General features: G+C 46.6%; 3 protein-coding genes across 6 annotated transcripts in view; 1 reads left to right on the top strand and 2 right to left on the bottom strand.

The window, feature by feature from the left end:
• Nucleotides 1-5039, bottom strand: part of Top3a (DNA topoisomerase III alpha) — a 29408-nt gene extending 24369 nt beyond the window's left edge. The window contains exons 1-4 of one of the 2 annotated variants that reach the window (XM_005339466.5): nt 4408-5039; nt 2256-2315; nt 983-1056; nt 331-406 (exon numbers count right to left, since the gene is read on the bottom strand). In XM_005339466.5, coding sequence (XP_005339523.1) covers nt 331-406; nt 983-1056; nt 2256-2315; nt 4408-4587 — 390 coding nt within the window. In that variant the 5' untranslated portion in view covers nt 4588-5039. The remainder of the gene's footprint in view (nt 1-330; nt 407-982; nt 1057-2255; nt 2316-4407) is intronic. The other variant, XM_078043007.1, reaches the window with a different exon arrangement.
• The window catches only part of Smcr8 (SMCR8-C9orf72 complex subunit), a 51098-nt gene continuing 40050 nt past the window's right edge, over nt 4964-16011 (top strand). The window contains exons 1-2 of one of the 2 annotated variants that reach the window (XM_078043008.1): nt 4964-7936; nt 10028-10319. In XM_078043008.1, the coding sequence (XP_077899134.1) occupies nt 5577-7936; nt 10028-10319 (2652 nt within the window). In that variant the 5' untranslated portion in view covers nt 4964-5576. Of the gene's footprint in view, nt 7937-10027; nt 14836-16011 lie in introns of those variants that run through there. The other variant, XM_005339468.4, reaches the window with a different exon arrangement.
• The window catches only part of Shmt1 (serine hydroxymethyltransferase 1), a 29251-nt gene continuing 27888 nt past the window's right edge, over nt 14649-16011 (bottom strand). For both annotated transcript variants that reach the window (XM_005339470.5, XM_005339469.5), the window contains exon 12: nt 14649-15874. In XM_005339470.5, the coding sequence (XP_005339527.1) occupies nt 15702-15874 (173 nt within the window). In that variant the 3' untranslated portion in view covers nt 14649-15701. The remainder of the gene's footprint in view (nt 15875-16011) is intronic.

Below are 16011 nucleotides of genomic sequence, written 5' to 3'. Positions count from 1 at the left end.
GTTAAAAAGGTTTCATTTATACAATGGGTAGAAATAAATAACTTTTTAAATCATGATATGGAGTTTGGAGCAAAACCTTACATCCAAATTCAAATGCATTAAGAATACAGAAATGGGGGCTGGAGTTGTGGCTCAGTGATACAGTGCTTGCCTAGCATGTGTGAGGCCCTGGGCTCTATTCTCACACTGCATATAAATAAATAAAATAAAGGTCCATCAACAACTAAAAAAATAAATAAATAACATAAAAAAAAAAAAACAGAAATGATTGTGTAATCCACTCGTGGTAGTTCCAACTTTTTTTGCCACATGTCTTCTAAAAGTCCCTACCTTGATGTCTATAAAATTCTCTGGGCAGTACTTTTCAATTTCAGCTTCAAAGAGGACTAGGGGGTTGCAGCTTTGCCTGGAAAACAAACAAAAGCACAAGGAGTCTTACCTCAGCACTAATGGTAGAGTCCTTTACTCTCATAAGAATGTACCACTCCAATGGGCTCACTGGTGGACCCCCAAAATGGCTCAGAGAAGCATGGCATGGTGGTGTGTACTATAATTATAGCTACTTGGGAGGCTAAGGTAAGAGAATCACTTGAGCCCAAGAGTTTGAGACCATTTTGGGAAACATAGAAGACTCCATCTTGGGGGGGGGGCTCGAGTTAAAAGCAAAGCTGTATCTCTGCACAGACCACTGTTCACTCTCCCACAAAGATGAGCTGATGAGATATTTTGGAACCCTTTCATGTATATGTGCAACAGGATAAATGCAGTCCAATGACTGCATGAGAGGGTCTGTTTTGGGGGAACACCTAAGAGTGGTTATTTATTCTAAAGATAAACATTTACCCTGAATCAGATAATTCCAGGTCACTTTAGTATTATAAGTTACATGGTAACACCAACATACCTCAAAATTCCTTTTTTTTTTTTTTTTAACAATTTACAGTAATAATCAGAAAGTACTTCCCCTAGAAATTATACTGACCATTTTCGAAACTGCATCTGGAAATCATGAGCTAGTAAATGCCCAGAAACCGAAGTCATCACCATGGTAACACTCTGAATGATAACAAAATTCAAATTAATCTTTTTGTACTTAACATTTTGCCATACAGTTCAAATCAAAAGAAGGAACTTCTATTAAAGAAAACACAAACAAAACAAAAGCAAAAATAAAAAAAAAAAAACACATTGACTGGCAGGGCTGGGGATGTAGCTCAGAGGTAGAGGGCTTGCCTAGCATGAACAAGGCCCTGGGTTCAATCCCCAGCATTGCAAACAAAACAAACAAAACAAAGCCCCCAAATCCCAAACTAAAAAACAGTTGACTGGAAAGAAACAAACATATACAATAACTCTTCAAATCAAAACCATAGTAAGATAATCACCACTCTAATTCTAGTATCATAACACCTTTTGTATCATTTAAAGTTTTGTTACTCAGTGGCAGGGTGCTTGCTTGAGGCCCTGGGTTCAATGCATGAGGCCCTGGGTTCAATCCTTAGTACTACATATACACAAACAAAAAAACAAAAACTCCTCATTTATTAGCTTCTTATAAAACAGATAAGAAGGGACCATATGCTATTAAAGCAACTTCTTTATAAGTTATAAAATTATCACCTTTAACCAGGAACCCTTAGGTAACAAAATTTAATTCTTTTTTTTGGTGGTACTGGGGATTGAACCCAGGACTCTGAACACTGAGCTACATCTCCAGCCCTGTTTTTCATTCTGTTTTGAGACAGGGTTTCACTGAACTACCCAGGCTGCCCTTCAATTTGCAATCCTTCCATCTCAGCCTCCTGAGTAGCTGGGATTACAAGTATGCACTACCACACCCTTAAAAGAAACACACAGACACACACACACACACACACACACATGATGTAGTAGTAGGGATTGAACCCAGGGGCACTCTACCACTAAACTATATCCTTATCTTTTTTCATTTTTTATTTTGAAATAGGGTCTTGCTAAACTGCTAAGGCTAGCCTCATACTTGTAATCCTCCCACCTCAGTCTCCCAAGTAGCTAGGATTATAGGCATGTGCCACTGCATTCAGCTAAAAAAATTATTCTTAAGATGGTGACATATTTTACATATGGTCAGGCTAATTCTTCTTCACTGATTAAAAATAAACAATTAGGGAGGATGTATAGTATAGCCATGGCTGAAAACCCAAAGAATATACACCAAAATGGCACATGGACTTGAAACACACCTCAGCTTTATGACAAAAATATTTAGCACCTACCTGTCCATAAAGATGATAGTCAAATTCATAGATCTTGTTGAATTTAGAAAGTCCTTCTCTCTATAAAAACAAAAAATAAGTAAAAACTATAAACCACATTAAAAAACAAATGATCATAAGCATAAGGATCAAGCAAAACTCAAATAAGTGGATGTAGTGGTACATGCTTGTAATCCCAGTGGCTTGGAAGGTTGGGGTAGGAGGATGGTGAGTTCAAAAAGCCTACCTCAGCAAAAATGAGGCGTTAAGCAAGTCAGTGAGACCCTGTCTCTAAATAAAATACAAAATAGGGCTGCAGATATGGCTTAATTGTTGAGTGCCCCTGAGTTCAATTCCTGGTACTCCCCTAAAATAAACAAATTAAAAAAAAAGCAACAAAATTTCCTGTTGATTAAAAACTAGGCTAAATTACCCCCCGCCCCCCAGGACTGAACTCAGGACTTCAAGTGCACTCTGCCACTAAGCTAAATCCCCAACCCCTGGGCTAAATTACTAATAGCTTTTTTTTTTTTTTTTCCGAGACAGGGTATTGCTATCCTGAGTTGCTGGGATTATAGATGTGTGCCACTGTGTTAGGCTAGAATCCATAGAATTTTTATTCTGGAAAGTAAGCTTGAGGTCAGCTAATATAACATCTTCTCATAGATGAGAAAGGACTTGTCCAAGGTCACAAGACAAATTAATGGCATTAAGTGCTCTCATTCAGACAAAGTCTCTTGAACATTTTTTTATTCTTCCCTCCCCTAATATCTTTGTGATTTCAAGATCATAACAGTGCACCAATAAACTAGTGACCACAACCAAGTCATTCACATTTCTGAATCTCAAAACAATTTTTCTTAGTTGTCAATGGATCTTTATTTATTTTATGTGGTGCTGAGGATCGAACCCAGTGCCTCACACATGCTAGGCAAGGACTCTACCGCTGAGCCATAACCCCCAGCCCCTCAATTAACTCTTTTTTTTTCAATTTATTCTTGAATAAAGTTATTTCTTTATTTCCCCTGGCTCTGAAATTCAATGACACCACAAGCTGCAACCAAAATCCAACCTATGAAGCACCTCTGTTGCTGCAAGTGTGGATAAGCAAGACCCTCTCTGAGTAGTTCCCACCTTCCCAACTGGCATTCAAAGTTCTTCTACCAGCACTGAACAGAAGAGAAAGGTCACCTGAGGACTGGGAAATGTAACCTCTTTTGTGAAGTCTTTCCCAGGCATTCTCTCTACTATTCCTTTCTTTGCTTCATCTCTAGTAGATTCCAGTAGTCTTTTTTTTTTTTTTTGAAGTGTTGGGGAATAAACCCAGAACTTTAAGCATGTTAGGCTAGTGCTCTACTATTGAGCCCTATTCCTAGGCCCCAGCAGTCTGTTTTCCATCTGTCCTATAATACATCCTTAACAATAGTAGGCAGGTCCTATTCATTTATTCCTAAAACAGAGCCTGCTCCATGGTCAGTGTGCACTGAATAACACAATTCCTGCCTTTGAGGGACTTAAATTTTGATAGAGGAGTTTATGATTTGGCCATGTTTCTTGGTGCAGTTGTATGGCTTTGAAATAGCAAAGATGTTGAAGGATGAAGGAACAAATGGCCTTCATCTGTAGGAGTAGGAACAAGATTGACTTCACTTCCAATCCCCAGATCTCACAGTGCAGCCCCATCAAGGTGCGATTAGAGAAGGAAAAAAAAATCAAAGGGACTGCAGAAGTTGTAGCAGAGGAAGACTGGGGAGCCATCAGCCAAGACTTGAATTTCAAAAGTTAAGGTGTATGATTAGGAGTTTCCAACTGCACTGAACTTCGGAATCTGAAGGGAAAAATATTAAAATACAGATTTCCCTAGAACGACTCCAGATCCTGTATCCCAGGAGTTTCGGAGAATTGGTCAAGTTTGGGAAAGCTGTTGTGGGCATAGATCAAAGGTTTTCGAGCAAATGCGGGGCTCACTCTAACTGCATTTAAAACCGCACGTCGGTCGGAGGAGAATCTAGGGCTTGGGAGGGCAGACAAGCGGCCTCGGCAGTGGTCTGGACGAGAGACGGCAAAGACTGAGGGGGAGAAGTCGCCTTCCTCTTGGTTACGAACGCCCACTACGCGGTCCGCTCGGTGGGCTTCCCTCCAGGGGCCCAGCCTACTCAGAGCGCTCTCTTACCCGCCTCATGCGACCGTTGGACAGCAGGTCCGCGATACCCTTGGCCGCGTCATTTTTCTCGGCCACACAGAGGACTTTCCGCACGCCTCGGAAGGCAACTTCCATGGCGGAGCGGGACAAGTCACGGCATGTAGACTGTCGCAGCCAACGGAACACGTATCGGGTGACTGGGAAGATCATCCCTAGGCCCCGCGCCCGCAGTCGATCCCACTCCGCGGTTGCCCGAGCATGTCGGGGAAGCCGGTACCGCCCACCGCAAGAGAACTAGAATCTCTAGGAGCCGACCCCGCTTTCGACCAGTCAACTCGCAGGCCTTCGGAAAGCTGTCAATGGGCTTTCTCCCGGCCGCTGCCTCCTCAACAACGATCCCCGGACATCAGGGTCCTACTTCCGCCCGCCTTTCTGGAGTGCTTCCGCCAGGCGCGCGTCCTACAGCGGTCACGAACTACAACTCCCAGACTGCCCTGCACTAGCGTTCAAGATTTTTTCCGCCCCCCTCTCTGGGTCCCCACACTGCCTCACTTTCCCTTTGTTCAGGACAGTGGTTGGTAATAGGACTCATCGTTGGGAGAAGCTGCCCGCTGGATAGTCCCGTCCAAAGCGCTCGGCCTCTAACGAGCTTTTTCTCTCTAGCTGAGACCTCGGCACGGGCGCTTCCGGGTCACGCAATACCGATGACCGCGAGTCATGTGATACCAAGATGGCGGCACCGCAATAGCTGGCTCCGGGTTGTGGCGTCCAAGAAGCCGCGACGGTTTCTGCCCTCTGGCCGTGGGGGCGGCAACCCTGGCTGACTCCTGCGGCGGCCCGTAGCCCGTGTTGGGTACCCGATCCGGGGCTGGGGCTGTTGCTGTCGCAGCGTGTTCGGGGGAGTGCTGGTGACCTCGCTGCAGGTGCCTTGGCTGGCCGCGCTGGGCGGAGGAAGAGGCGAGCAAGCAGCCTCCTTGATCACTTGGGCCTTTGATGTTCTTGAGGACTTGGAGGGCTCTGGAGGAGCTACCTCTCTGAGGGAGTTGCGGAAGTTCCAGCTGTCGCGTGTGTGAGGCAGCCTAGGACCCCTGGGGGCTCAAAGGAGGCAGCAAGGACCGCGCTTCCCTGGCTTCGTCGCCTTGATTAACCCTGCATTGCTTCCCACTTCCTCTCAATGTTCTCTCCATTTATCAGGAAATATGATCAGCGCCCCTGACGTGGTGGCCTTCACCAAAGAAGACGAATACGAAGAAGAGCCTTATAATGAGCCGGCCCTGCCGGAGGAGTATTCAGTGCCACTCTTCCCTTTCGCCAGCCAGGGGGCCAACCCATGGTCAAAACTGTCCGGGGCCAAGTTCTCGAGGGATTTCATCCTTATTTCCGAGTTCTCTGAGCAGGTGGGACCCCAACCCTTGTTGACCATCCCTAATGACACCAAAGTTTTTGGCACTTTTGATCTCAATTACTTTTCCTTGCGGATCATGTCTGTGGATTATCAGGCTTCCTTCGTGGGCCATCCTCCAGGTTCTGCCTACCCTAAGCTAAACTTTGTGGAGGACTCCAAGGTGGTGTTGGGAGACTCCAAGGAAGGAGCCTTTGCGTATGTGCACCACCTTACTCTGTATGACCTGGAGGCCCGTGGCTTTGTGAGGCCTTTTTGCATGGCTTATATCTCGGCAGACCAGCATAAAATTATGCAGCAGTTCCAGGAGCTTTCAGCTGAATTTTCCAAAGCATCGGAATGCTTAAAGACGGGCAACAGGAAGGCATTTGCTGGAGAACTTGAAAAAAAACTGAAAGACTTGGATTACACTAGGACAGTGCTGCACACAGAAACAGAGATCCAGAAGAAAGCCAATGACAAAGGCTTTTATTCATCTCAGGCCATTGAGAAAGCCAATGAACTGGCCAGTGTGGAGAAGTCCATCATTGAACATCAAGACCTGCTGAAGCAGATCCGCTCATACCCTCATAGGAAGGTGAAGGGGTCTGATTTGTCTTCTGGTGAGATACAACACTCCCAGGATCAGGCCAACCAGGCATCTGCTACCTCTAATCCTGATGAGTCTGCTGACACAGACCTTTATGCCTGCCGACCAGCTTACATCCCCAAACTCATCAAGGCAAAGTCCACTAAGTGTTTTGACAAGAAGTTGAAGACCTTGGAGGAACTCTGTGACACTGAGTTTTTTACCCAGACCCTGGCCCAGCTCAGCCACATTGAGCACATGTTCAGAGGAGACCTGTGCTACCTCCTGACTAGTCAGATTGATAGAGCACTTCTAAAACAGCAGCACATAACAAACTTCCTCTTTGAAGACTTTGTAGAGGTTGATGACAGGGTGGCGGAGAAACAAGAGAGTGTACTTTCTCAGCCCAGACAAGACAAGCTGCTTTCCAGACCTTTGGAAGAATGCCCAATTCCTAAAGTGTTAATTAGTGTTGGTTCTTACAAGTCCAGTGTGGAGTCTGTGTTGATAAAGATGGAACAGGAACTTGGAGATGAGGAATACAAAGAAGTAGAGGTGACAGAGCCAAGCAGTTTTGACCCCCAGGAAAACCTAGACTACCTGGATATGGATATGAAAGGGAGTATCAGCAGTGGTGAAAGCATTGAGGTTTTGGGCACGGAGAAGTCCACCTGTGTGCTGTCTAAATCTGACAGCCAGGGCAGCCTCACGGTACCATTGAGCCCCCAGGTGGTCCGGAGCAAAGCAGTTAGCCACAGGACCATCAGTGAGGACAGTATTGAAGTTCTGAGCACCTGTCCTTCTGAAGCCCTCATCCCTGATGACTTTAAGGCCAGCTACCCAAGTGCCATTAACGAAGAAGAATCCTATGCAGATAATGAGGGGGCCATTCATTTCCAAGCAAGCATCAGTCCACCAGAGCTGGGTGAGGCTGGAGAGGGCAGCTTGGAAAATACCCCATCCCAAATAGACTCTTCTTGCTGTATTGGGAAAGAGAGTGATGGTCAGCTGGTGCCACTCCCCACTCCAGCCCATACTTTCTCTGATGAGGATGGTGTGGTGAGCATCCCCCCACAGCGCTACCGGCAAAAGGATGAAGGATTCCATGTGGACTTTGCCGTGGAAAACACCAACCCTTCTTCCCGAGACAACAGTTGTGAAACATTCCCAGCTTATGAGCTGGACCCAAGCTATCTGCTGGCTAGCCGGGATGTCAGTAAGACCAGCCTGGACAACTATTCAGATACCACCAGCTATGTAAGCAGTGTGGCCTCTACCAGCTCGGACAGGACTCCCTCTTTTGCTCATCCTGTTGGCCCATCTTCTGAGAGGCATAAAAAGCGGGCTGGCCAGAACGCCTTAAAATTCATCCGCCAGTACCCTTTTGCCCACCCAGCCATCTACTCCCTGCTCAGTGGGAGGACACTAGTGGTCCTTGGGGAAGACGAGACTATAGTCAGGAAGCTTGTGACGGCACTATCTATCTTTGTCCCCAACTACGGCCGCTATGCCAAACCTGTGAAGCACTGGGTCTCCTCCCCTTTGCACATTATGGATTTTCAGAAGTGGAAACTTATTGGCCTGCAGAGGTAATTGGCTCCAGGTGGTGGGGAAAGGCCCTGGTCAGTTTGAGATAAGGCAGGTTGATGTCATGGACAGATCTAGGAAACTTGGTTTCTAGACAGGGCCCAACACCAACTGATAGTGTTGCTTTGGCAAGTCATTATTCTCTGACTTCTGTTTCCTTTCCTCTTGGGTTGGGGGAGGGGTCATACTTCCTAAGTGGTTGCCAACCCATCTGCCCCCCTGCTGTGTCAGAATTATTTGGGAAGATTTTTTAAAGTCACGGATTCCTAGGCTTTATCCTAAAGATTCTTGGTCTGCAGTAAGAACACAGACTTTACATGGGTCACCACCTCCCGAGTCCCCTTTTTATTTGCCCCAGGAGTAGAAGTTATGGACCTCACTCTGACCCTTGTTGCATTAGACTATTGGGGTGGTGACGGTGGTATTATAGCAAGTGCCACTTCTTGACTTAAATCACTTGTGGAGAATCCACTCCAGGCTGTGCCAGCAGGTTTTGGGGACAAGCTGAAGGTACCTGAGCAAGACAATGCTCTGGAAGAATTCATATTCAGGAGAGAAGACAGGTGACCAGAGCACTGGCATTCAGGGAGATAAATGGGATGTTCCCTGTGTTCTGAGAAGACCAAAGAAGCAACTTAGTGACACATAGGAAGTGAGGGGATGGTGCTTTGAGAAGGATCTGGGTCTTTGGCTTGAGTGAACAGGAGGGTGGGTTGGCTACTCACTGGGTCAGGAAGACCAAGTAAGAGACCAGGCACGGCTCTGAATGAGCCATTCTAGGGCCTCCCAGGGAAACCATCCAGTCCCTGAAAAGAAAGCCCTTCCTGGATGGCTTCTGGTTGCTGATACTTATGGAATGATGGGTCAGTATCCCCCCACACCCCTCCTTCTGTTCTCCAATTCACTCTTCTCATCCCAACTTTTAACTTGTCAGAGGTAGAGAATCTAAAAGACACAAGAGGGGAAGCTCATAGCTCATCAATCTGTCAACACATGATGACTCATCTGGATCAGGGTGGCCCAGAATGGTAAAAGGCTGGAGTGCCTTGTGAAGGGGTTCTGAGGGCCAGGCTGGCCAAGTTCGAAAGGTTGGCAGTGATTTGTGAGAGATGGGGTGAGGGTGCTAGGCAAGGTTGCTGGCCTGTAGGCAGTATATTTGCCTCCTGGAGGAGAAGAGGGAGTCTCAAGTCTGAATTCTGGGGCCATCCTATACTGGCCCATTCATTTTGGGGTCACTCCTCCATTCTAAGAAAAATAAGAGGGTTGGATCACTGAATGGCCATTTGCCAAATATTTATGAGGACAACTAAATGCCAGATTCTGCCTAGTGCCAAGATTACAAGGTGAGCCACTCCTTCCCTCCTGTAGTATACATCACGTTCCTCACTATGATGTGAGGGATGACACCAAATCAGTACAGTCTTAGATCTCTAGGATAGCAGTGCTCCTTGTGAAGTGGGGAGGTGAGTAAACAGCAGTTGCCAAGTTGGTTAGTGCTGGGCTCAGAGTAGCAATGATGATGACAGAAGCACTGACTGTGGGCTAGTCACCATACTAACATGGCTCATTTTGTCACTGCAGTGACCCAACAAGGAATATAACAGTTAGGAACTGTTATCTCGACCTCATAGAGAAGCGTTCAGGGTAAGGACCCTGGTCCCAGAGTCACAGAAGCAGAGGAACATAGAGCAGCTCAGGGAGGGAAGAATATGATTTAAATAGGCATGAGTCAAACCCAAGCAGAGAGAAGGGCATTGTAAGCAAGGCAAACAGGAAGGGTATTTTTGAAGCCCCACAAAAGGCTTGGCCTGTTATAGGAAAGTCCCTTCAGGTAAGTACTAGAAGAGGATTCAGAAGCCATCAGGAATCAGACTTCACAGGGCCTTATAAACAAGCCAAGGTATTTGAACTTGGTTATGAGGTTAGTGAGGACCCCTTTGAAGAGCCTGATGATCAGATTTGCTTTCCAGGAGACAGTGTATGCTGGCTGGGTGGGAATTATCCTGGAGACAGCAAGCCCCACAATCATAGCATCTGCCCCTCCATCTTCCTAATCCCTGCCCTTCCTCCTTACCTTGACTTGTTTGTTTCAGAGTGGCCTCCCCTGGCAGTGCGGGTACCCTCCATGCCCTGAGCCGCTATAGCCGCTACACAAGCATCCTGGATCTGGACAACAAAACCCTGCGCTGCCCCCTGTACAGGGGCACTCTGGTGCCCCGCTTGGCAGACCATCGCACTCAGATCAAGCGGGGCAGCACTTATTATCTGCACGTCCAGAGCATGCTCACCCAGCTGTGCTCCAAGGCCTTTCTCTACACCTTCTGCCACCACCTGCACCTGCCTGCCCATGACAAGGAGACGGAAGAGCTGGTTGCCAGCCGCCAGGTGAGCTTCCTAAGGCTGAACCTGGGCCTGGTGAATGAAGATGTCAGGGTGGTCCAGTACCTGGCTGAGCTGCTAAAGCTGCACTATATGCAGGAGTCTCCTGGGTCCAGTCACCCCATGCTCAGGTTTGACTATGTCCCCAGCTTTTTGTATAAAATCTGAAGTTGGTCCCAGCCACTGTGACCAAGACCTGTGACTCAGGGTATGGAAGGGGAGGGATTGGCGTGACCGGATGGTTGCCCAAGCTGGACTGTTGAGCCCTCTGGTGGTGTCAATGAAGGAAATGGAGGTGACAGTTGTGGTTCCCATGTGGCTCTGGGCAGTTTGTGAGATGGGCTGGGTAGAGGTGGGAACCTGGCTCTGAAGGCACATGGAAGATCAGTGACAGGTGTTCACAGCTCCCTGGTCAGTGGTGCCCAGATAGGGGGTGTCCTTGATGGGAAGAGGTGTAAACACTGGCTATTCATCAATACTGGACTCTGGGATGGCAAAATTGGCTAGAAAGCATCCTGCTAACTGATGATTTGGTGGAAAACTGAACAAGAGAACATCTACTGCCTCATTGAGACCCTTACTGTGGCCCTCTGTCAGGCCTCTTGGAGCCCATCATCCCAGAGAAGACCCATAAATGAAGATTGGAGGGAGAAAGCTCTGGCTAGCCAGGGATTGGAAATGCCCCAGAGGACATGAGCAGCCCCTTGGTTTTGCCCTCACTTCTGCCAGGGAAGAAAACAACGCCTGTAAATGGTCCCTAGAGATCACTGCTCGTGGTCATCACTAGGCCCAGATGTGAAGCAGGAACCAGAAGACCACAGCCAGCATGAGGATTGTCCTGGGAACTTCAGATGAAATAGGCCATAGGGCCATGAGGCCATGAGCACTGTGCAAGAGACGAGTTGCCCACAGCTCTCCTGGGCCTCCCACTGGCTCTTCCCAGCCAGAGTACAGGAATACTGTCTCCCTTAGGAAGCTCTGCAGACAGGCTGAGACTTGGTAGAGGTACACTCCAGTAGCCACCCACGGCAAGCCTTTGCAACCACTTTACTACCTCTCATGGGGTTTTCTGGACTGGGTCACACCAGGGTTCTGTTCAGCTGGGTAGTGTGGGTGGTCATCCTGGCCAGCTGGAATTGAAATGGGAGGGTCTTCCTGGACCAGCGCCCATGTGGCTCTCCTTATAGACCTATCTTTTGGAAAGCTGCGTGCATCTGTCCCCACAGCTCATGATAATCCCCATGTGAGTCCCCCTTCAAGGAAGGCATTTGAGACTGGGAAGGAGATACCCTCTGGTTGCTGTCCCACTAATGGCAATCAGCACAGCCTCCCTAGGGCTTCTTCCTCCGGTGCCACTGGTGTGCAGACACAAGGGGTCTCACAACCTTGAAAATGTCATATTTTTTTAAAAGTGTTTTCCTTAGAGGGGAAAACTCTGGGTATTGCTTCTTTTAATTTTTTTTTCCTGAAAATTGCAGTAAACTGGACCTGAGTCAGCTCTGTGTGTGCATCTCTGGGGTCCTGGTTGCTCTGTCATCCTGTGCCACCATCAAGGTTTCTCATGGAGGGAGGGTAGCTCTACTTCTTACTGAGGGGCAGAGACTGCTAGTGGAAGCTGAGTGACCAAAGTCTGTGTCACATCACTTTCCTTGTCTGTCATTGGCACAAAGATGTGGCCTGTTGACTCTGGCCACTAGCTTTCAGTCAAGGTCCCCATTCCTGACACCGGGTGTAATTTTGCTTCTGAGGTTGTAATCGAAAACCTTTTGTGGCAGATGGTTCTGCCTGTATCCTGTTGAATCTCTTTGTCCTTGTGTTCAGCACATATGTTCACAGAAGTCACCAGGATGCCTTGGCAGCTTCTGCCTGGAACATCTGTTGACTTTCTTCTTGTGGGCTCCCTCGACCTGTTCTTGCTTCCCTGTCATGTTCCAGATATACTTTGATTTCTGAGTGGCTAAGTGTTATCTTCTCCTGCCTCCAAGGACACAACTTTGATATTTTATCTTTAAGGGAGGGAAGGTCTGTGGAGTCCAAATGACCAGGTGGGAAACTATCACTGATACCATTGCCATTGCTTTCCTATGTGTCACACCAGCACAGAAACTTCATGACTAACACTGTGCTTGCTAGGGGAACTGATAAAGATGGAAGATGAGCTTCAGGTAGATGCTGAACAGCCACACTTGGCTTTCTGGAAGCTAAAGTCATGCACTGAGAGGTCCTAAGTGGCAGTCCCTTTGGGGAGTATCTGCTTGGCACTCAGCCTCAAGGGCGTCTCAGAGAAGTAAAAGGCAAGAGACTGGTGGGGAGTTAGTGGAGCAAATGGCCCAGGGCAGCCACAGCCACAGAAATGGCAAAAAGGGATACCTCTTCTTTAAAGTGGTTCTTCATTATGGCTTCACTGACTAATGTTTGAACTCCCAATTTATGTTTTGGTTAAAAATTAGCTTTTCCACCTAGTGGTTTCAAAGGCTTATTTGATACAAAGTGTGCTTCCTTTTAGAAGGATCTTGAAAGTGTTGCTGACACTGAGTCATAGCTTGGGCAGAGGCATTTAATACCAATGCTCTGCCAATCTCTAGCCCTTCCACTTCAGAAGAATCAATCTTCATGAAGTTTCCCATCTACACACCTCAAGGGTATGGAAAACCTTTGTAATAGGATCTCTTCAAGAGTTTTCATCTGAAGTATTCCTCATACAACATTAAAAAACAACACTTCCCCAAAAGGAAGTGACATTAGTGCCCCTTATTACTTTAATCCCAACTATTGCTTTGAGGGCTCTGGTACTGAAACTAATTGTCTGAGGTTTGTTTCAACTGGACCTCTAACCCAATATTTCCCTCCTCACAATTTTTAAAGCAGTCCTGGTTAAGAACCACCTGATCAGACTGCCAGTTAATACACTACCGACTTTCAGAAGCTCCATTATAGAGATGAGCTCATAGTCTTCTACAGCAGATGATTATTTCCCTAGGAATCTTGCTACTTCAGTGAAACTTGTAACCTTGTAACTCTTCCTTATATAATGTACAACAATGACTGAAATTACATTGTTCCTGAATTTGGAAACAGACTAATTATTTCAGACATATCTAACATATTTCAGATCAGTTGCTGGAGCAAACTATAGATTTCAGCCCCACACAATAAGTCCCATTTCAATATCCTAGGAAAGCCAGTAGTAGATTCCACTCTAGTTCTCAGGGCTATTGCAGTTGAGCCATGTGGTGTGGAGGTAGAGAGCAACCTCTACTCCCTGGACATCTTGCATGCATACTGACTAGTGCTGAACACATGCCCTACACCACAACCTGAACTATGCATGTGAGCCAGTGTCTTGTGCTGCCATATTGTACCTTCCCTGCACAGCTGGTAGTGCCAACTTGGTATATAGGGATGAGTCATTACATGTACAAGGTCAGTGGGGGAACTGACCCTCAGAGCAGGCAAGCAGGCCTCTCCTGGGCTCCTGTACTTTCTGCTTCCCTAGAGAGATCACATGTACTTTGGCTTGTGCTTTGAAGCAAACTGGCAGGCTCTGTCTTTGTCCTAATACCATGATTGGAAGTGACAACTGGAATCTTTAGAAGACATTTAGCATTAATAGACTGTAAATAAAATGGAAAAGCATCAAATTTCTACTTCTGGTTGAAAAAGTGAAGTCAATCTCAGCTGATAAGGCAGGGCACGCTAAGCTTTCCTGAGCCCCTCCTTTGACCTCTGAGCCTTATAAGGTTTGTGAAAGCTTTGGGAAAGAGGTGGCAGGAGGGGATGGGGATGTTGGGATGGGGAATGAGCACTCAGCAGCATGTTAACCTCTGGGATGGAGCTCAGCTTCCAGGAGGAACTTCTCAGCTCCGAAATGGAGGTGTCACATAGGGTCTTAGGGGATGTCTTTAGCTCCTAAATCAAAGGCAGAGGGATGGGGACTGATTTGTCACCTATACCCATGAATAACACTGTAGTTGTCCCTATACATAGTGGAAGAAATACCAACAGACTATATCCTAGGCCATAAGGAGCATCATCTGCAAGACAGGACCCCAGGGAGATGTATCCAGGCTGGAGCCACAGGTTGAATGGAGATAAATGCCATTTTTAAGATTGCAGCTAGAAGCATAATCTGTGATGAACTCTTGTTATTTTCTAAAAAGCTATTTTACTACTGCATGTTCCTGTGGTATCTGTGAATGTGTATCCCAACCCCACAAGCTGCAGTTGTCACAGTGGCTGGAGTTGGAGTAGGACTGATGCACTGACAGCATCTCACAGGTGTTTTACTGCACAAGAGTTTAACCAGAGTAAATGCCAAACAAATAGTATGAGGAGTAGACTTTTTAAGAAATTAATTTATTTGAGTTCAGATTATTTTTGAAATATAAAAATTGGTTGTATTTTTTAAAGCTGTAATTCTTGTAGACATTCTGTGGTTAAAATTTCGATTGTGCTTATTAAAATGGTCATCTATAGTTTGCATTTCAGCTATGTGAAAAATAAAGATTCTTTGGGAAGGTGACATTGAGTTCCTGATTATAGGAGGGAGTTGGTTTTCTTGGGTGGAGCAGGAAAGCCTCTGGCCCCTGGCTGACTCCCATACCAAGAAGGGACTGGGCCCTTCTCTGGATAGAAGGTGGAACAGATTGTTTGTACAACACTTATTTTTGATGCTGGGGATCAAACACGGGGCTTCATGCATGCTAAGAACATGCTCTACAAGTGAGCTATACCCCCAGCCCTTTTACAACAGATTTTGAGGTGCTGACAGCAAATGCTCCCACTGTACTGGGTACCCTTGTATATACTTGTCTAACTTGTAATTTAAAATACACAGCAGAAGCTTCAGAATTGCCCTCTCCAGTTGTAATGGTCACAATTCAGTGCTCCTTTGGCAACAATCCCATTGGGCAACAAAACAGGAAGAGTGGGCAGCATTTATAAGCTGTGAACTGGGGTATTTCTTAACCTGTCACAGCAAGTTCGGGGAGAGCCCAGCAACTTAGAGAATGCAGAGGAAAATACTGGAATCTTTCTAATAGCTTTCTCCTATACTACTGTCTAAATGATTAAGGCTAAAGGGCTATACAGTATTTCTTTTTCTAGAATTAAATACAACTGTTGAAAATCGGAGGTTCAAATTTAAATTACTTAAGAACCTAAGAATTACTAACAATCAGACTTAAATAAATTTCAATTTGTGAAAACAAGAAAAGTCCAAAAGAAATGCCCTCAAAAGGGCAGAGAGGGGTCCCTTGTGGGGCACCTCCATCATCTCTCTTGAGGGACTGGGTCCTCAGGCAGGTGACTCCCTGGGCAGTGCTCCTGCCTGCCCTTCTGGTGTGCGGTGGCGGCGCCAGGTCAAATGCATGGAGTAGGATGACAACTTCAGAAATCAGGCAGGCCAGGCAGAGGGAAGAGAGAAGCAAAGCTCTCCACTTCCTCCCGGAGGGCCTGCACAGCCTTCTGGTGCTTCTCATCTCCTACCAGCTTCTCCTTGAATTCCTTCAGGGAGGCCTTTGAGCCCAGGTTGCTCTGAATCTGCAGAGTCAGCTCTATCCCTGGGCCATAAGACATAGTGACTCACTTGTGGGCCCATCCCACCCTAGCCACCCCAAAAGGAAGGACAGTTGGAAGTCCAAAGCACACTGCCGCAATGTCCCCAAGCTGGGAGTGACCAAACTTTATAGGTATTAAT

The sequence above is a fragment of the Ictidomys tridecemlineatus genome, chromosome 3, assembly GCF_052094955.1.
Source record: "Ictidomys tridecemlineatus isolate mIctTri1 chromosome 3, mIctTri1.hap1, whole genome shotgun sequence".
NCBI classification, from domain to species: Eukaryota; Metazoa; Chordata; class Mammalia; order Rodentia; family Sciuridae; genus Ictidomys; species Ictidomys tridecemlineatus.
The sequence above is the reverse complement of the archived record's forward strand: the minus strand, read 5'-3'. Positions and strand labels throughout refer to the sequence as shown.